The 21,280-nt window shown below is 45.8% G+C and overlaps 1 protein-coding gene across 1 annotated transcript in view; it reads left to right on the top strand.

The window, feature by feature from the left end:
- LOC144695634 (zinc-binding protein A33-like) overlaps nt 1–21,005 on the top strand; it is a 30,590-nt gene extending 9,585 nt beyond the window's left edge. Inside the window, exon 6 of the mRNA XM_078566545.1 lies at nt 20,452–21,005. Within this exon, the coding sequence (XP_078422671.1) occupies nt 20,452–21,005 (554 nt within the window). The remainder of the gene's footprint in view (nt 1–20,451) is intronic.
- The last annotated feature ends 275 nt before the right edge of the window (nt 21,006–21,280 follow it).

Raw genomic sequence — 21,280 nt, 5'->3', positions numbered from 1 at the left:
ATTATCTCATCTCCTTGACAGAGAACAATCATTATAAAGGAAAAAAAAGAAAGACCTTGCATTTAAATAGTGCCTTCATGCCCACAGCCCAAAGTGCCTCAGAACAAGTGAAGTACATTTGTGAAACAGTCACTGTTGTAGTGTAGGAAGTGAGGCAACTAATTTGTGAACAACCGGGTCTTAGAAACAACATCATGATAATGCTGAAATATTTGTTTTGATTTTGTTTATTTCAGGGTAAATATTGACAAATTGGGCAGGACACTGAGAGGCTGAACTCCTTGCATTATTTCTGGTGCAGCTATTTTATGATCATATTTCAGTTCATTCTACAGACTTTTCCACTGTATGGGGCTTGCACTGCTCATGCACCACTATCCAATGGAAGACCAAGAGTGCACTTAAGACCACTTGTACAGCAGAGCTCTCCAGTTTTCATATTCAGTATGACTTATTTTATATTTAGTGTGGCAATTCTGGATACCTACTTTGTAGATGCTACATAATTATCAGGCTGGCATTAGTGGGAACCAGATAGCAATACTGTGTATGATTTTGTTGAATAAGTGGGAAATACTGAAACATAAATCTCTCTTAGCTACTTTATGTCAAGAGTATTGCAAGTAAGTGATGCGCTTTTGACTGAGGGCGTCAGAAGCATCAAAAAGCGTTTAATAAGCAGCCGGAAAAAGTTCTAAACTGAAATTGGATAGAACAGCCTGGGCTTGGAAAGTGGAATTATGAAAGCTGAGGAGAGTGAGGTCTAATTTGGACATGGTTGACATTTTGGATTTCAATTTTTATTCTTTCTTGGGATGTGGGTGTCCTTGGTGAGGCCAGCATTTGTTTCCCATTCCCAGTTATTCTTGAAAAGTTGGTGGACTGCCTTCTTGAACCGATCCAGTCCATGTGATGCAGATACACCCAGAGTACTGTTAGGAAGGGAGGTACAGGATTTTGAGCCTGCGACATTGAGGGGTCAGTGATGTAGTCCCACGTCAGGATGGTGTGTGACTTGGAGGCGGTCGTGTTCCCCTGCCCCTCTAGGCCTTGTTCCTCCTTGAAGTAGAGGTCACTGGTTTGGAAAGGTGCTGTAAAAAGAGTCTTGGTGAGCAGCTGCAGTGTATATTGTAAATGGTACACACTGCTGCTGATGTGCGCTGGTGGTGGAGAGCATGAATGTTTAAAATGGTGGATCAGATGCTGATCAATTGGCTGATTTTCCCTCAAATACTGATGGGTTTCTTTAGTGTTATTGCAGCTACACTTATTGAGGCAAATGGACTTATTCCATTACACTGATGTCTTGCGCCTTTTAGATGACGGGCAGAATTTTGATGATTTGGAGATGAGTTACATGCTGCAAAATTCCTGGCTTCTGACTTGCCTTTATAACTATCGTATTTATATGGCTCACACAGTTCAGTTTCTGCTCCAGGCTCATCTGCAGGATGTTGATGTTGGGCAGAGAGTGCTGGAAATGCAGTTGAATGTCAAGGATGATGCTTAGTTTCTCCTTTGTTGGTGCTAATCATTACCTGGCGCTGAAGTTACTTACCACTCATCAGTTCAAGCTTGAATGTTGTCCAGGTCACACTGCAGGTGTCCACGGACTGTTTCAGTATCGGAAGAGTGGCAAATGGTACTGAACATTATGCAATCATCAGCGACCATCCCGACTTATGATGGAAGGCAGATCATTGAGAAAACGACTGAAGATTGGTGGGCCTAGGACACTATCCAGACGAACATCCTGTAATTATCACTAGGGCTGAGATGACTGATTTCCAACAACCACAAACATCTGCTTTTGTGCTGATATGAATTCCATAAATGAGATCCCCCGATTCTCAATGACACCTTACCCCGGCATTCAGCAGTTTTGTCCAGGATGGAATAAGTCTGTATGAGATCCAGAGCCAAGTGGCCCTGGCGGAATGCAAACAGAGAATTGATAACCATTTTATCCCTATGTAAGTGCCACTTGATGGCATTGTCGACAACACATTCCACCACTTGTCTGCTGGTTGAGAGTAGACTATTGGATCAGTGATTGTCCGCAGTGCATTTGTCCTGCTTTTCGTGGACAAGATATACTTGGGCAATTTCCCGCATTGTTGGGTAGATGCCTTTGTTGTAACTCTACTGCAACAGTTGGCTATGGGTGTCATTAATTTTGGAGTAAAAATCTCCAGTACGATAGCTGGGATGTTGTTAGTGTCCATTGCCTTTGCTGTATCCAGTGTGTTCATCCGTTACTTGTTATCATGTGGAGTCAGTTGAATCAGCTGAAGACTGGCACCTGTGACATTGGTAACATTGGAATGAGACCAAGGTGGATCATCCACTCTACATTTCAGGCTATAAAATTTTTGCAAATATTTCAGGCTTGTTTTTTGCACTGATGTGCGGGACTCACCCCTCACCATGTGCGGGAATGTTCATGGAGCTTCCTTTCTTCGAATTTAATTGTCCACCATCATTGATGACTGGATGTGGCAGGGCTGCAGTTATTTGAAGTAAAAATAGGAGAAGCTGGAAATGCTAGTCAGGCAGCATCTTTGTAAAGAGAATCCAAGTTAGCAGGTGGAATCTTACTCTCTGAGGTCTAGGTTTGGCTGTGGTTGCAGAATTGGAAATGGAGCCGGACGGCTGAACATGGGTGATCTTGCCCTTTTCAGCTCATTACTTCTTCATCGATGTGGAGCTTGGAAAATCTGGCGTTGAGAACAAGCAAGAAGTCGCTGTCTCCGTCATTACCTCATGGGTTCGAAGGCCCGGCCACCTTTGTTTAGAGGATACCTGGACAACAGGGTGTAGCTGTTTTCACATCTAATGTGGATGTTGGGCTGCGCCGAGACATAGTGGTAGGAAAAGAAAAAAATAAGAAGTATTGAAGGCACACAGGTGGAAGGGGAGAGCTTTATTGTATATAGTTTGGACACTTGTAAATATCTGTTCACTTTCACTGTTTGGAAGTCTCCTGGATTTCACCTCGCTGTCAGATGCTTCAGTTGTCACCAGCATTTAACACTCGGAATGAGGGCTCCTATCAGTGTCTGATCAGGAACTCTCATAGATTCAGTTCTCCCACATTATCAACATAGTGATTATTCAATAATCCCACATGAGCATGATTAAGCTCTGGCCATCAGTTGTGAGTGTGCTGCCTGGTCACTCCTCATGCAAGCCCATTACTTTCATCTCACCATGTTCTGACCTCTGAAATTGTGTTCATTCTAGGTCATTGTTTCTCCTGCTACTGTTGCTCTGATGTGAGATGTCACAAGTACGCACGGGGAGTTAAATCTGCTATGTGAGTGGCAAGGAACACAGTAGATGCGGTTTCAGGGCTAAGAGACTGAAGCTCTTCGCTGCCTTCTTAACAGTAGAAAACCAGACGCTGCACATTAGCCTCAACTGCAAGAGGGATTTGGGTGGAGGATTAAAGAGATGTTTGTGCATTTGTCTAAAATTTTTGTCAGACTGCACCTGGTGGTTTTTGTGGTGTGCTCATCTCCTCATCAAGGGCGGACCTCACAGTGAAGGCTTGCAACCATAGAACGATAGAAAAGTTATGGCGCAGAAAGAGAGCATTCAGCTCATTGTGTCTGCACCGGCCCAAAAAAAAAGAAAGTGGCTGCTCATTTTAATCTTATTTTCCTGCTCCTGATCTGTAGCTGTGCAGGCTACAACACTTCAGGTGTAGATCCAGGTACCTTTCAAATGAGTTGAGCGTTTCTGCCTAAATCACCAATTCAGGCCAAGACTTCCACATGCCAACCACCGTCTGGGTGAAAAAGATTTTCCTCATGTCCCCTCTAATCCTTCTACCAATCACCTTAAATCGATGCCCCCTGGTAATTGACCCTTCAGCTAGGGAAACAAGTCTTTCCTTTCTACCCTATCTAGGCCCCTCATAATTTTGTACACCTCAATTAAGTCACCTCTCAGCCTCATCTGTTCGAAAGGAAACAACCCCAGCCTTTCCAATCTTTCCTCATAGCTGCAAATTTCAAGCCCTGGCAGCATTCTTGTAAATCCTTCTCCGTACTCTCTCCAGAGCAATTATGTCATTCCTGTCATGTGGTGACTAGAACTGTACACAAAATTACAACTGTGGCCTAACCAGCATTTTCTACAGTTCCATCACAGCATCCCTGCCTTTGACTTCAATACCTCGCCCAATAAGGAAAGCATTCCATATGCTTTCTTGACCACCATATCCACCTGTCCTGCCACCACCCAGGATATGCGGACATGCAGGCCAAACTCTCTCACTTTCTCAACCCCTCTCAATATCCTTTCATTTATTAAGTATTCCCTTGCTTTGTTTTCCCTCCCCAAATGCATTACCTCACAATTTTCTGGATTGAATTCAGTTTGCCCACTTAACAAAACCATTGACATCATTCTGGAGACAACAGCTACCCTCTTCACTTTCAACTCACAACAAATTTTTGTGCCACCTGGAAATTTTCCAATCCTACCTCCCACATTTAATTCCAAATCATTAATATATGCAACAAACAGCAAGGGCTCCAACACTGAGCCCTGTCAAAGACCACTGAAAACCATTTTCCATTGGACCATTACCCATTGTTTCCTGTCACTGAGCCAATTTTGGATCCAACTCGCCACCTTCCCCCATATCCCATGGGATCTCACTTTTCTGACCAGCCTGCCATGTGGACCTTGTCAAATGCCTCACTAAAATCCATGTAGACAACATCCATTCCACTACCCTCATCAATTCTTCTTGTTGGTTCCTCAAAAAATTCGATTAAGTTAGTAAGACACGATATTCCCCTTAACAAAACCAAGCCGACTCTCCCTGATGAATCCATGCCTTTCTAAGTGACAATTTATCCTGTCTCTCAGAATTGATTCCAATAATTTGCCCACAACTGAAGTCAGACTGACCAGTCTATCATTTTATGGCTGATCCCTTCCAAGCCTTTTAAATAATGGTACAATGTTCACAGACATCCAATTCTCTGGTACCTCACCTGCATCTAGTGAGGATTGGAAAATGATTCTCAGGGTCCACATTATTTCCTCCCTGGTTTCCTTTAACAGCTTGGGATTCAATCCATCTGGTGTTGGTTATTTAGCCACCTTCAAGGATGTTAGTCCCTCTGTTACTTCCTCTCTCACTATGCTTATTGTATCTAATGTTTCACACTCCTCCTCTTGAACAAGAATGTCTGCACCATCCCTCTCTTTAGTGAAGAGCGAGACAAAGTATGCATTGAGAACCCTGCCCACATCCTCAGCATCAATGCAAAGGTTACCAAGTACATCTCTGATAGGTCCTAACTTTTCCTTAGTTATTCTCTTGCTCTTAATGTACTGGTAAAACTCTTCGGGTTTTCAGTGATTTTACCTGCCAATATTTTTTCAAATCCTCTCTTTGCTTTCCTAATTTACATTTTTACTTCACTCCTGCACTTTCTATATTCTTCTAGGCTTTCTACAGTATTAAACTTTTTCTGACTGTCACGAGCCTTCTTTTTTTGCTTTATCTTGGCATGTAGGCTTCTGGTTAACCAGGGGGCTCTAGATTTGGCAGTATCACCATTTCTCTTTGTGGGGACATGTCTACACTGTGCCCGTAGAACTTCGCTTTTGAATAACTCCCACTGATTTGACACCGTTTTCCCTTCTAATAGCTGCATCTAGTCGACTTTCATCAGTTCACCTCTCAGCGTTCTAAAAATTGTCTTCCCCCAATTTAGAACTTTTACTCCTGTCCTTCCTTTGTCCTTTTCCATAAAGGCGTTAAATCTAACTGTCTTATGGCCAGTATCTCCATAATGGTCACCCAGTGCTACTTCATCCACTTGCCCAGCTGCATTTCCTAAGACTAAATTTAGAACTGCGCTCCCTCTCGTTGGGCTTTTTGTGTGCTGGCTAAGAAAGCTCTCTTGAATGCAGTTCAAAAATGTTGTGCCCTCTGTGCCCTTCACACTGTTCACACCTCAGTTCATATTAGGGTAGTTGAAGTACCCAAATATTACTGCCCTATTGTTTTGCCCTCAGAAATTTGCTCAAATATTTGCTCCCTTCCACTATTTGTGGGCCGATAGTACACTCCCAATAGTGTGCCTGCCCCTTTTTTATTTATGAGCTCCACCCATATGGATTCATTTGATGCTCCATTTAGTATATCATTCCTCCTCTCATCTGTAATTGATTCTTCAACCAGTAATGCTACACCCCCACCCTTTTTATCCCCTATCTACCCTGCCTGAAAACTCTATATCCAGGGGATGCTGATCTGCAATTTTTGCCTCTGCTTCAGTCAAGTTTTCGTTATAGCTATGATATCATGCTGCCATGTTCTAACCAAAGTGCATTGGACATCATTGAAGGACCATTGCTTGTTTAGAGCATGAGGAAAGAGAGAGTAGAATGGGCCTGTGTGCTGGACCGTGCCAAGGACTGTGAGGCGATTCACGTGAAGCATCAGCAGTTTTAACTGTCCTGTGCAGGGTCCATGCAGGAAAGAAGTTTACCTTGACTTGGGAGCCACAATGACAGATCACGGTGGTGCATTCAAGCTAAGGCTACCTAGGACTGAGACTCAGGGGTCTCTGTGACTGGAGGGTCGGGGGGCTTGCACCGCTACAATGCATGGTACAGGTGAGGCACTCAGTGAGTGGACTACAAAGTAACCTCTAAACTTATTGGCGTGATAAAGATGTCAAGAGATATGGGATTATGATGTGTGAGTGGCGACTGGAGAGCAGAAACATGATCATCCCTCCTCAATATGCATTGAGCAGCAATTTCAAGGGGCAAAATAGTATTCTCATGCTGTTTTTCCCTGTCTGGTTCTCCCAGAGAAAGCTCTCTGGCAGGCCAGCACCCCTTTGAGAGCAGGAGTCAGGGTTAGCAAGAGGCAGTCGGCCTCAAGAAAGCCAAGATGCTGGTGAACAGGGTCCACTGGAATGGCGACCATTGGCCCACCACGGGTGTATTGCAGGCGGTGCTCTTAACTACAAATGAGGAAAAGGCAATGCCAGAGGCGCCTTGTGGTTGCCCTTATCTGCCAGCTTCTGCACGATTAGTTGCGGCACAAGGACGTGGAAGAAATCTAATGCTGGTGGCGTTGAAGGTCACTGCTTCCTTGAACTTACTTAATAGTGGATCATTCTAGGGCGACACTTGGGACCAATGCGTCAGCTCCCAGTCAGTGACACACAAGTGTATTTAGAAGGTCACAGATGCCCAATCAGGATAGTCCACCAATCTAGACAGTTCCACCTGGATCCTGAAAGCCAGGATGAAAAGGCATTGAGAATTGTCGCAATCTCATGTCTCCTGCTAGTGCAGAACACAATTCACTGCACACATGTGACCTTGAGAGTTCCCTGGCAACAGCCTGTGACATACATCATTTGAATGAGTAGGCGATATGTGATCACAGAAGGCAAATCCTGCATGGCAATGCTCGATTCCCAGAAAGATATCATGCCCATACATTCTGGGCCACTCTCAGCTGCCAGCAGTTTGCGAAGAACCGTGTCAGGATGACATGAGCGCAGGCCTGGCGAGTTTAGATTTGAAATTCCTTCCAAGCTGTTGTGACAGGACTTTGTCAGTGCATGGGTAAAATCACAATTCTACTTAGAGGTGCCTGAGGTTGCAGGAGAACGGGGCGCTGTGCTGATCCTAATGCACGCATATGGCACCAGGGCTCTGCATTTTAGCATAGTTGAGGGCATGCAAGGCTCAAACCAACAGCAGGGAAGATGTATCTTGTGCAATTTAATTCTGCTCTCATAAATAAAGATACATTTGAGAAATCTAAGATCAGCAAACAAGAAGGTGCTGGGGCCTTCCAGCCAGCAAACGATAGAAAACCAAAAAGTTCAACAAATGTCTTGGCAGCTTACTCTGCTATCAGATTGGCATGGGCCTGTCTGCCACATCAGATTCCTGCTATAGCCTCTGCATGTAGTTCGGCCACATACTGGCCCTCCCATCGCCTTCGTTGTCCTTCTCATCGGAGTAGACACCTCAGTCCCTCCTGTCTCCCTCAGGCAATGCATCCCACGTTTGTAACACGAGGCTGTGCAGGATGCAGCATACAGCGATGGTCCAAGGCATTCCCTGTGGATAGTATTGGAGAGCCCTGCCTGGGCTGTCTAAACTTCTGAACCTAATTTTTAGGAGCCCAATCACCTGTTCAGTCAGGGACCTGGTGGAGATATAGGCATTCTTGTATCTCCTCAGCAGTACTCTGCAGATGCTGAACTGGCATCATCAGCCATGTTTTCTGGGAGTATCCCTTGTCCGTGAGGAGCCAACCTAGCAATCGCCGAAATAATTCCTCTAATATCCTCCATCGCCCTCGAGACTCTACAGCGAGACCATTGCCTTGGTAACATAGAAAGACTAAACACATGAGCCCTTGTCCAGCATGACCATTCAGCTCGGGGGATGGAGTTGACTACAGTCCACCACACATGCCCCTTGGAGGCATCCACCTCTCTCCCTCCATTCATCCCTGCCTCTGACTGCAGTTGATGGCAAATGGCACAAAATGAATGGAAGCTCCATACATTGCTGGGATCTCGAAGTGATGTGTTAGACATAAACCTGCTGCTGTGTAGGCTTCACCATAGAGAGGAGAACAAGACTGAGCATGGATGATATCCAGTTACCTCATAATTATTAGGGTGTCCTTTTAGTCAGCCATTTGTGCTGACCTTGTGCTCCAACCGTCTGAAAAGACCTTCCTCTCACTTCGAGGCATCTCACTTATTGACGAACTGCATGGTCAACGTCAGATTTGAAAAATGGTGTGCGTTGCCTTCCAAACGTGACCCACAAACCTCTACCCTTCGCCCTGCCACCCACCAGCTCCAGCCCACCACCCCCCCCCACCCCATCACCGTGACCTACCCAATATCAACTTTCCTCTCGCCTCTGTCACCCTTGAACCTTTCGTCATTACCATAAACCCTATTCTGATCCACCTCCACATGCCTTTCCCATCCTCAGATCTGTTGAGTACAGTCTAAACTACTCAACCTCTCAAAACCTTTATTAATGCACTGAGCAATAATATATACTTACAACACCAGATCAGTAGGATCCGCTTTTCAGAGCCCGTCCCCATGAGGTCAGTCCGCTGAATGAATTCTTCTGCACGACTTCCTGTGACTGACCACGTCACGCTTTCCTGGCTGCACCAACACTGTCCTTGTGACTGTGGATTTATATCCCTTTCTGACCCTGACCTCTTGACATATAAGTTAATACCTCGAATCGGGTCATCCAATTGGGTTTCATGCCTCATCAATCCCTCTGTGGCTGTGCTAGACCACCTGCATGTGGCCATTTCCTGCTCTCACCAGGGGATATCTCCAGGTGCATGCCAGCTCTGGATGTAATATCTGTATCTTGATAAGGCAGGCAGGAAGCTATTCACACATATCCAGAGAGGCCATTGTCTATGAAAGTTGTTGTAGACAGAATGTCTGTTGGTGATCCATCACCTCAATGACATGTTCTGATATGTCCGTGCGTGTGTCCCTGTTTAGCTAAAACTGTCTTTATTTTTAAACAGTTCAATAAGAGCTTCAGAAAGAGTAATTTTTTTTTGGATGGCAACGCAATATGAGAAAACCAGACAGCAAATCAGTAACCCAGTTTACATCGTGCTCAATGTCAATCTCCATTGTAGTTAATGGAAACAGATAATGAGTGGAGTGGGTTCCAAGCTGTTACTTCAGTGTTGCCCGTGTCGCACAACAACCTAGGACAAATTCCAACCCCTCCCACTGTGTCTCCATATCACCTTGGAGCCTCGTTCCATGATCCTTGATCACCTTCTGGATTAGGAAATCAGATAAGAGAACTTGTTCCTTGTGTGCAATTGCACAGGTATAGAAAGGAGCAGTTTCAGGTGCAGCGTTTGCACCAACGGGCACTTCAAATAGGCCTCAGGAGGGGTATTTTGTGCAATTCTGGACACCACACTTTAGGCAGGATGTCAAGTCATTGGAGAAGGTACAAGGGAGATTCACCAGTACAACAACACTGATGAGGGACTTCAGTTTTCTGGATGGATTTGGATAAGCAGGTAATTCTCTCTCTAGAACAGAGAAGTTTAAAGGGAGATTTAGTGCAGGAATTTAAATTATGGGGTTTTTCTGGAGCAGATCAGAAGAATATGTTTACTCTGGTGAGTGTGCCTGTTACTAAAGGCCAGAGATTTAAAATAATTATCAAAATAATGAGAGGGGAAATGAGTAAATATTAAATCTCACAGACTATTGTCGTTATCTGGAATTCACTGTCTGAAAATATGGTGGAAGCAAATTCTATGGGAACTTTCAAAACACATGCCGAACTGGGAAATGAGGGACGCTGGTGACCACGTGTGCGGAAGGTGTGTCCAAATGCAGCTTCTAGCAAACTGGATTTCAGAGCTGGAGCTGCAGGTGGACTCATTTTGGAGCATCCGCGATGCTGAGCAAGTCATGGATAGCACGTTTAGCGAGGTGCTCACACCGCAGGTGAAGATAACACTGGCAGAAAGGGAATGGGTGACCATCAGGAACAATAAAAGGCTCAGGAAGGTAGTGCAGGAGCCCCCGGGGTCATCCCCCTTCCAACAGATATACCGCTTTGGATACTGTTGGGGAGGAAGGCCTCTCAGGGGAAAGCAGCAACAGCCAATTTCACGGCACCATGGATGGATCTGCTCCTCAGAGGGGCGGGAGGAATAAAAGCGCAGGGCTATGGCGATAGGGGATTCAATAGTTAGGGGCACAGACAGACGCTTCTGTAGCCGCAAACGTGAATCAAGGGTGGTATGCTGCCTCCCTGGTGCCAGGGTCCAGGATGTCACAGAGCGGCTGCAGGACATTCTGGGGAGGGAAGGTAAACAGCCAGTGGTCTTGGTACACATCGGTACCAACGACATAGGAGAACTAAGGGATGAGGACCTGAAAGCTCAGTACAGGAAGTTAGGAGATAAATTAAAATGCAAGACCTCAAATGTAGTAAGCTCAGGATTACTCCCAGTTGCACGTGCAAGCGAGAGCAGGAATAAGAGGATAAACCAAATGAACACGTGTCTGGAGAGATGGTGTATCTGGGAGGGATTCAGATTCTTGAGGCACTGGGACCGGTTCTGGGGAAGGTGGGACCTGTATAAACCGGAAGGGCTGCACCCAGGCAAAGGTGGGACCAGTGTCCTTGCGGAGGCTTTTGCTAGTTCTGTTGGAGAGTATTTAAACGAGTCTGGCAGGGGGACGGGATCCCAGGAGTAGGGTCAGATAGGTCAGATTCAGATCAGAAAAACGGAGGTAGAACATTAGCGAGGGACATTGTGATAGACATGGAGCTACAGGAGAAGCAAAGTTTACAATGTGTCCAGCAAGGGAAATTGATGGGGTTAAACTGTTTATACTTCAGTGCAAGGACTATTACAAACAAGGTAGATGAGTTAAGGGCACAGGTAGACACATGGCAGCAGGATGTCATTGATATAACGGAGACCTGGCTAAAGGAGCGACAAAACTGGCAGCTTAATATCCCTGGTTATAAAGTCTTCAGACACGATAGAGTAGAAGATAAAAAAGGAGGGGTGTGGGGTAGCACTAATGGTTAAAGAATCAATTCCAGTTGTGAGAAGGGCTGATGCACTAAATGGGTCAACAAACGAGGCTTTATGGATTGAGCTTAGAAATAAAGAAGGGGCAGTCGCACAACTGGGATTATACTACAGATCCCCAAATGGTGAAAGGGAGATAGCAGAAGAAATATGTAGGCAAATTTCTGCTTGTAAGAACAAGAGGGAAATAATAGTAGGAGACTTCAACTATCCTAATATCAATGGGGATTCAAACAACATAAGGGGAACTGAGGGAGAAAAATTCATGCAGTGTGTCCAGGAAAATTTTTTCAACCAATTAGTGACAAACCCAACGAGAGGAGATGCAATTCTAAACCTAGTCTTGGGAAACGAAGAAGGGCAAGTGGGTGAAGTGACAGTTGGCGACCATATCGGGGACAGTGATCCCAATTCAGTTAGATTTCGCATTACCATGGAAAAGGACAGAGATAAGGCAGGAGTAAGAGTCTTGAACTGGGGGAAGGCAAATTTTGCAGAAATGAGAAGGGACTTGGCTGAGGTGGACTGCACAGCACTGCTGGAGGATAAAACAGTAGAAAACCAGTGGGAAGCACTAAAAAGCGAGACCCTAATTGTACAAAGTAGACATGCCCCCTACCAAAATAAGAGTGGTACTGCCAAATCTAGACCCCCACCCCCCGGTAGTCGAGAAGAATACAGGGGAAGTTCAAACAGAAAAAGAAATTGTACGATAGGCACAAAGAACTAAGCACTGCAGATAGCCTACACTAATATAGGAAGTGCAGGGATGAAGTAAAACAGGAAATAAGGAAATCAAAAAGAGGGCTTGAAAAAAGGTTAGCAAGTAAAGTTAAAGATAACCCAATACATTAATGCTAAAAGGTGAGTTAAGGAAAAAGTGGGACCTATCGGAGATGGAGATGGAAACTTGAGTGTAGAAGCAGAGGCTGTGGGAAGAGTTTTAAATGAATATTTTGTCTCCATGTTTACAAAGAAAAGGGAGGATGCAGATATATCAGTCCAGGAGGAACACTGCGAGATATTGGACGGTATAATCATAAAGAGAGAGGAAGTACTTGAAGGGTTGAAATCCTTGAAAGCTGATAAGTCACCTGGGCCAGATGGATTGTTTCCGAGGCTGCTGAAGGAAGTCAGGGAGGAGATAGCAGATGCTCTGAGGATGATTTTCCAACCTTCACTAGATACAGGGGGGGTACCGGAGGACTGGAGAAATGCAAACGTAGTTGCATTGTTTAAAAAGGATCAAAGGAAATGCCAAACAATTATAGGCCAATCAGTCTTACATCGGCGGTGAGCAAATTAGTAGAATCAATCCTGAGAGATAGGATTAACTGTCATGTGGAAAGGCATGGACTAGTCAGGGATGGTCAGCATGGATTTGTTAACGGAATGTCTTGCCTCACAAATTTGACTGAATTCGTTGAGGAAGTGACAAGAAGGGTTGATGGAGGTAGTGCAGTGGATGTTGTGTACATGGATTTTAGCAAGGCATTTGACAACGAAACAAAGGATAATGGTCGTTGGATGGCCTTGCAAAAGGAAAGTTGTCTCAAGTGGTGTTCCACAGGGCTTGGTGTTGGGACCCTTGCTGTTTGTGTTATATATTAGCGATTTGGATGTGAACTTGGGGGGCACAATTGGGAAATTTGCAGATGACATAAAGATTGGCTGAGTCGTGAATAGTTAGAGGATAGCCATAATCTCCAAAACGATATAGATGGGTTGGTGGAGTGGGTGGTGAAGTGGCAGATGGATGTTAACATGTAGAAGTGTGAATTCATACATTTAGTGTGGTCAAACAGTTACAGAGATTACAGAATAAATGGGAATATAAAAGGGATAGATGAAGTGAGATATCTTGGTGTACAAATACACAGGTCCTGGAAGGCAGCAGTTCAAGTCGACAAGGTTGTAAAGAATGCATATGGAATGCTCTCCTTCATTGGCAGAGGTATAGAATATAAAAGTAAGGATATAATGTTGGAATTGTATAAAACACTAGTGAGGCCACAACTGGAGTATTGTGTGCACTTCTGGTCACCACATTACAGGAAGGACGTAATATCTCTGGAGAGAGTGCAGAGGAGGTTTACAAGAATGTTGCCAGGGTTAAAAAAGTGTAGCTATGAGGAGAGATTGGATAGGTTGGGGTTATTTTCCTTAGAACAAAGAAGGCTGAGAGGTGAATTGATTGAGGTGTATAAAATTATGAGGGGAATAGATCGAGTTGACAATATAAAATTGTTTCCCTTGGTGGAGAATTCTAGAACCAGGGGACATAGATTCAAGATAAGTGGCAGAAGGTGTAGGGGGGGCATGAAGAAGAACTTTTTTACGCAGACGGTAGTTGGTGTCTGGAATTCGCTGCCCAAGTTGGTGGTAGAGGCAGAAACTCTAAACTCTTTTGAAAAGTACCTGGATCTGCACCTCAAGTGCTTTAAGCTGCAGGGTTATGGGCCGGGTGCAGGAAGGTGGGATTAGAAAGTGTACCTGGGTGTCCTCGGGCTGGCAAGATGGGCCGAATGGCCTCCTTCTGTGCTGTAACTTTTCTGTTGTTCTATGGTTCTAACTGAATATTTTCACAAAAATACTAATATGCAGGGTTCTGGGCAAAAAGCTGGGCTATGAGATTAAATTGGACAGCTCTTTCACAAAGTCCGCACAAGTACAATGGACTGACTGGCCTCCTTCTGCGCTGTAAGTTTCCATTATCTAGCCTGACTTATAGTTGGCCGGGATGTTTTTCAGTGACTAGGGCGGTCCCAAAACAGGCGTTAGACCCCCTCCATCTGCTAATGTTGGTGCTATTTTTGTCCTCTGTCCAGATATTGGGATGTCCTGAGACTCGAGCCCTGAGCCTTGGTTTTCTGGACATGGATGTGGGCGGCAGTGAAGGACAAATGAGCACATTTATTTTCCTGTTTTCAGTGTGGAGGTAGGAGGGGCAGCAGTGTCTCTATCAGCTCCTCATTACTCCTGTCCACTGCACGATGACATGATGGTCCCCCTCCCAGTGCAGCCAGGCCCCTTCACACTCTCCCTTCCCCGACCCACTGTCTCCCCAACCTCCCTACCAGATCTGCTCTTTCTCTTCCAATGTCTCTGCTCTTTCCTCTCCTCCAACCTCTATACTTGCCTCCCACTCCCTCCCCCCTCCCCTGTCCTTTCTCTTTCTTTCTCGCTTGCACTCTCTGCCTCCCCCTCCCGCAGATGTTCCTCACAACCCTACTTCCCCACCTGCTTTCTCTCTCAACTCACTTTCCTGTCCCCTTCTCTCCCCCACCTACCACTTCCCTTCCTTCCCCCTCTGTTTTCTATCTCCAGCCACTCCCACACATACTCCACTCCCCGTCCATCCTCTCTTTCACTTTGCTCCACTCTGTCTCCCGTCCCCATTCCGCTCTTCCTCCCCCCTCTCGATCCCATACTCTCTCTGTCCTCCCCTCCTGCACGCTGTGCCTCGCAACCCCCCTCCTTTCCCTCCAGCTTTCTTTCTCTCCTCCCTTTCCCATGCTCTCTCTGCTCCACCTCCCAGCCTCTCTCCCTTCCCCCTTCCATCACCTCAGCCCTCCCCATCCCTCCAAATCTCTCACTCCTCCAGCACCTTTTCTCCCTCCCCTCCCTCTCACCTCTCTGTACTCACACATTGTCTCTCTGTCTCTCTCTCTCTCTCCCATGCTGCTGCTTTTGGGTTGCTAAGTTGTAACTAGTGGAGTGCTACAGGGGTCAGTGCTGGGGCCTCAGCTACTTACAATCTATATCAATGACTTGGACGAAGGGCTTGAATGTATGATATTTAAATTTGGTGATGACACAAAGCTAATTAGGAATTTAACTTGTCAAGGGGACACGAAGAGCCTACAAAAGGATTTAGATAGGTTAAGAGACAGTTAAGTTAGCAGATGGAGTGCAATGTGAGAAAACGTGAACTTGTCCACTGGGCAGGAAGAATATCAAGACAATTATTTTAATAGTGAGAATGAGTAAATCGATATTGTTGGAGTTGTGACTGTATTTTCGGTGTGGAGCGATTGTAAGTTCACATCTGTGGGAGTGACCTTTGTGTTGACTGGAGATTGTAACATTTAAGGTTCAGAATGTCCCAACAGTTGATACATTCAGATCCTGTCTCAGGGCAGGGGGCTGAACAGTTCGTGTTCAGTTGTTTTTAGTTGGGAGCAGTAGTTGGTGCAGCAGCTCAGCTGGGGAGCTGGGACCCTGCCTGTGTTTAGATGCTGGAGTGGAACTGCTGTCAGCAGGTCAGCAGGTTTGCGTTACAAACCACCAGGAGACTCAGGTACAGGCCACGATCGTTTATTAATGATTCAAGCGGACATAGGGAGAGACAGCCTTGGGCAATCCTAGGCCGAGCTGTACAGATTTCAACAAAATCACCTTTTTATACACAACTAGTCACAGACTCATAATCTAATCTTGTCAATTCACAATCACATGCTTAAAGAGGCCTTCGGCTTTTGTCACTTATTTCCCGTGTGTACAGACACTAGACATTGTTCTCATCCTCGCAAGACCACCATATCTTCCTGATTGTGCAGGAGTCTGTGCCTCCTGACTTCAACAGCCACTCACTCCCTGATCTTGTTCTTTGTTCCCCTGCCTTGCCCTGTCTCATTTCTTATCCTGTCTAAAACACGCCTGCTATTCTCCCGCTCTGCTTTCCTGCTTACATTTTATTTTTACTAAAAGACAATTCTAACTAAAATTGTTTAACCCTTTCAAGATGCGGGAGTAGAACTACTGTTGGCAGGTGTAGACCATCCAGCCCTTCGAGCCCACTCCATCATTCGATGAGATCATGGCTGATCTTCTATTTTAACACCATTTTCGCTATCCTCGTGTCCATTAATGTTTTTAATATGTGGAAAAGTACCCATCTCAGACTTGCACATACTCAATGACTGAGCCTCCACAGCCACCTGGGACAGGGACTTCCGAAGATTCACCACCCTCCTGAGTGAAGAAGTTCCTCTTCATCTCAGTCCTAAATGACCTGCCCCTTGTTCTGAAACTGTGTCCCCTGGTCCTAGACCCCCCGGCGCCGCAACCAGGGTAACATCCTTCCTGCATTTACCCTGTCAAGCCCTGTAAGAATTTTGTACATTTGAATGAGATCACTTCTCCTTCTTCTAAACTCCAGAGAGTAAATGCCCTGTTTATTTTATTTTTCTGCATAGGGCAATCCCTCCAGCCCAGGAATTATTTTGTGAACCTTAATTATACTCAGTCCACGGCAAGTATATCTTTCCTTAGGTAAGGAGACCAAAATTGCACATAATAGTCCAGGTGCAGTCTCACCAAGGCTCTATATAATTGCAGTAACTCATCTTTACCCCTGGACAAACCTCCTGTTGTAATATGGCCACACTGCATTTGCCTTCTAAATTCCTTGCCGTACCTGCATGCTAAATTTCAATGCCTCATGAACAAAGACACCCAAGTCCCATTGACGTTCAACATTTCTCAGCCTTTCACCAATTAAGAAGTACTCTACATTTCTGTTTTTCCCACCAAAGTGGATATCCTCACATTTCTCCACATTGAATTTCATCTACCACATTTTTACCCACTCACTGAGCGCACCAAATCCCCTTGAATCATCTCTGCATCCTGCTCACAACTGACACTTTCATCTAGTTTTGTGTCATCTGCAAACTTGGAAATGTTACATTTAAGCCCAACATCCAAATCATTGATAAGGACTGTTAGTATCTGGGGCCCAAGCACCGATCCTTGCGGTACCCCACTAGTCACAGGCTGCCCACCTAAAAATGACCCATTTATTCCTACTCATTGTTTTCTGTCCGTTAATCAGTTCTCAATCCATGCCAGTACATTCCACCAAATTGCATTTAGGCTAATTTTGTTTGCCAAACTCTTGTGTGGGAACTTATCAAAAGCTTTCTGAAGATCTAAATGTACCACATTCACCAATTACCCCTTACCTATTCTGCTAGTTACATCCTCCAAGAACTCCAACAGATTTGTTAAACATGATTTCACTTTCATTAAACCCATGTTGATTCTGCCCAAACTTACCATTATTTTCTAAGTGTCCTGTTATCATATCCTTTGGTACAGATTTTAGCATCGATGTTAGGCTGACAGGTCTGTAGTTCCTCGTTTTCTCTCTCCCTCCTTTCTTAAGTAGTGGGGTTACATTTGCCACCCTCAATCTGCAGGAAGAATTCCAGAGTCAATAGGATTTTGAAAGATGAGCACCAATGCACCTACTTTCTCTACAGCCACCTCATTCAACATTCTGGGATGAAGATCATCAGGTCCAGGGGATTTCGGTAGTTTAAGTCCCATTAATTTCTCTTGTGCTTTTTTAAACTAATAATAGTGTTCCAGTTCCTTGTTGATATTTATCCCTTGATCCTCCATTATTTCTGGGAGGTTTTTAATGCTGATCATTGACATTTGGGCAGATTGTGAGAAAGTTCATGTGATTTGCCTTGGTCATGTCTGTCATAAAACACGCGGTTTGTTGTGTGTTTGACCACAGGTTTCCTGTTAATTCATGTCTACCCCATGTTAATTTTTTTATGTTAGGACATAAGGTAGATAGTATTATCTGTTTGCTTTGTTGACTTTTGGATAGTAATATTCTTCTGTTTGTTTCAAACCATGCAATCTTATGGCTTTATTCTCTTCGTAAGTAAATGGGATTTCAAATTTTATCCACTAACAAGAAAAGTTAATGGTCGCTAACCAGATCGTAACCAAATTTGTGGGTCTTGCCCGGGACTGTAACAAATTTGGGGGTCTGGTCTAGCAATGTACCACGAGAGACAGCAGAACTCTACAGCAGAGAGGCATCTGGGCATTCTGATGCATGAATCACAAAAAGTTAATATGCAGGTACAGCAAGTGATTAGGAAGGTAAATAGAATGTAGATGTCTATTGCAAGGGGGATCAAGTATAAGACTATGCAATTGTTGCCACACCTGTACAGGGTCTCAGTGAGACTGCGTCAGGAGTGTGTGTACCATTTTTATCTCCTTACTTAAGAAATGAGATAATTACATGAGATAAAAACAAAAAACTGCGGATGCTGGAAATCCAAAACAAAATGACATAATGACATAATTACATGAGAAGCAGTTTAGAGAAAGTTCGCTTGACTGATTCCTGCGATGAAAGAGTTATCTTATGTTAAAAGGTTGAGCAGGTTGTGCCTATATCCATTTTAGTTTAGAAGAATGAGAGGTGATCTGATTGAAACATGTAAGACGTTGAGGGGATTTGACAGGGTGGATGCTGAGTGGATCTTTCCCTTTGGGAGGAGTCTGCAACGAGGGGACAGAGTAAATATTAGGGGCTCACATTTGAGACAGAGGTGAGGAGAATTTGTTTTCTGTCAGAGTGTCGTTACTGTTTGGAATTCTGTACCCCAGCGAGTAGTGAAGGCTATGTCATTTAATACACTCAATCAGATCAGTCATTATCTTGTCGATTGTGGAGCAGGCTTGAGGGGCCAAATGGCCTACTCTTGCTCCTAATTCTAGTGTCCTTGTAATTTAATTTTGTTTAGTATCTTACAGGATCAGATTGTGTACAGCCTGTGCAGTGACATTTTCACACTGCTTCGCGAAAGCATCACTCTCCACCCACTCTCTCTCCAGCTCTTTTTATCTCCTGCCCCTCTGTTTCCTCCCCCCTCTCTCCCCAACATTATTTTTTGCCCATCCGCTCTCCTTGTCACAAACTCTCTTCCCTCCCTCATATTCTCCCTCTCCACCCCCCCCCCCACTATCTCTTTCCACTCCCTGTCACTCATGCTGTACCCTACTCACGCTCCCCCTCTTCTCCCCCATCCTTCTCTCCACCCACACTTTCTCAGTCCCTTTGCCCCATACTCTCTCGCTCGCTTCCTACGCTTTCTTCCTCTCTCGCTCTTTAACTTATGCTCCCTTTCTTATCTCTCCCCTTCCCACAATCTTTCTCTCTCACCTTCCAAACTCCCTCTCCCTCTTCCTGCCATGTACTCACCCTCCCCCCTGCCTCATCTAGCATCAGTCCTTCCTGGTCTCTATCTCCTTTCCCCACCCAGTGGCCGTGTCAGGGCCTTTCACTCTTTCTTCCGCCTACCCAGACACTCTATCTCCTTCCTCTCCTTCCCTCATCATTCTGCTGTACATCTCCCACGCTCTCCCCTCCTCGTACACTCTCGCTTCCCTCTTCCACACTTTCTCCCCTCCCCTTCTGCTTTCCTGTCTTGCACATTATCTCCCCTATCTCAGAACTTCAAATTCTCACTCCCTCCCTCAAGAAACCCTCCCACTTTTGCATTCACCCTCCAGCTCTCTCTCTCTCAAACAATGACACTCTCCCTGACACCCTGCACTCTCTACCCCAACATCTTGTTCTCTCAGATCTCCCCACACTTCCTGCCGACCCCCTGTTCTCTCTACTCCACCTTCACTTTCCCACCCACTCTCCCAATCTCTCTGTAATCCTGCTGTCTCTCTCCTGTCTCCATGTTCTGAAACCTTCCTGCTCACACTCTCCCCGACCTCTTCCTTTCCCTCACTCTGCTCCCACTCTCCCTCTCCACACTCCTGCTCTCCCCCCTCCTCCACTCCCTCCTCTGCTGCCATTTTCTCTCCTCAACTTCACCTCCCACATCCATCTCTTTCCAGCTCCCTCTTTCTCTCTGTCTCCCCCTATCCTTCTGCTCTCTCTCCACATCTGCTCCCCTCTCTCCCTCCGGGCTCCTTCCTCACACTCTCTCCCCCTCCCCAGCCCCTCTCTCTAAATCACTGACTGTGTTATTTTAACTTTCCCCCAGCTCCAGCCTCTCTGACTCTGGATCCGGACACAGCGAATCCCCAGCTCATCCTGTCTGAGGACCGGACCAGTGTGAGACACGGAGACAAACGGCAGCCGCTCCCTGACACCCCGGAGAGGTTTGATTCCTGGGTCTGTGTCCTGGGATCAGAGGGATTCACATCAGGGAGACATTACTGGGAGGTGGGGGTGGGGGAGGAGACTGGGTGGGGGCTCGGAGTGGCCCGAGAGTCTGTGAACAGGAAAGAGTTTATCTCCCTGATCCCCGAGTCCGGATTCTGGGCTGTGGAGCGGGATCCCGTAAGAGGTTATTTTGCCGCCACCTCCCCCTCATGGACCCCCCTCAGCCCGAGTGGGAATCCCCGGAAGATCGGGGTTTTCCTGGACTATGAGGGTGGACAGGTGTCATTTTACAATGCGGACAACATGTCCCATCTCCACACTTTCACCCACACTTTCACTGAGAGAATCTTTCCCGTCTTCTACCCGGGATGGAATATTGACGGCCGGAAAAACTCGGCCCCGCTGACAATCTGCGGGGTTAAAGGTCACTAACGGATCCATCCCATAATTTCACACCGGCTCCCTGCCTCCTGCCAGCTGTAAACTGATGGGTGTCGGTCTCAGTCACAGGTGGCGGGAGAAGCCAGGTTAACATTCCGGATATAAACCCTGTCTGGGAACTGGGGGTGGTCACTGTGAGTGTGTGTGTGTGTGTGTGTGTGTGGGGGGGGGGTGGGGGGGGTCGCTGTGTGTGTGTGGGGGGGAATGTCTCTGTGTGTGTGTGGGGCATGGGGTTCCTTTGTGTGTGTGTGTGTGTGGGGGCGTCG

The sequence above is a fragment of the Cetorhinus maximus genome, chromosome 21 (genome assembly GCF_964194155.1).
Source record: "Cetorhinus maximus chromosome 21, sCetMax3.hap1.1, whole genome shotgun sequence".
Lineage (NCBI taxonomy): Eukaryota > Metazoa > Chordata > Chondrichthyes > Lamniformes > Cetorhinidae > Cetorhinus > Cetorhinus maximus.
Note: the sequence above shows the minus strand (reverse complement) of the source record. Positions and strands in the feature narration are given on the sequence as shown.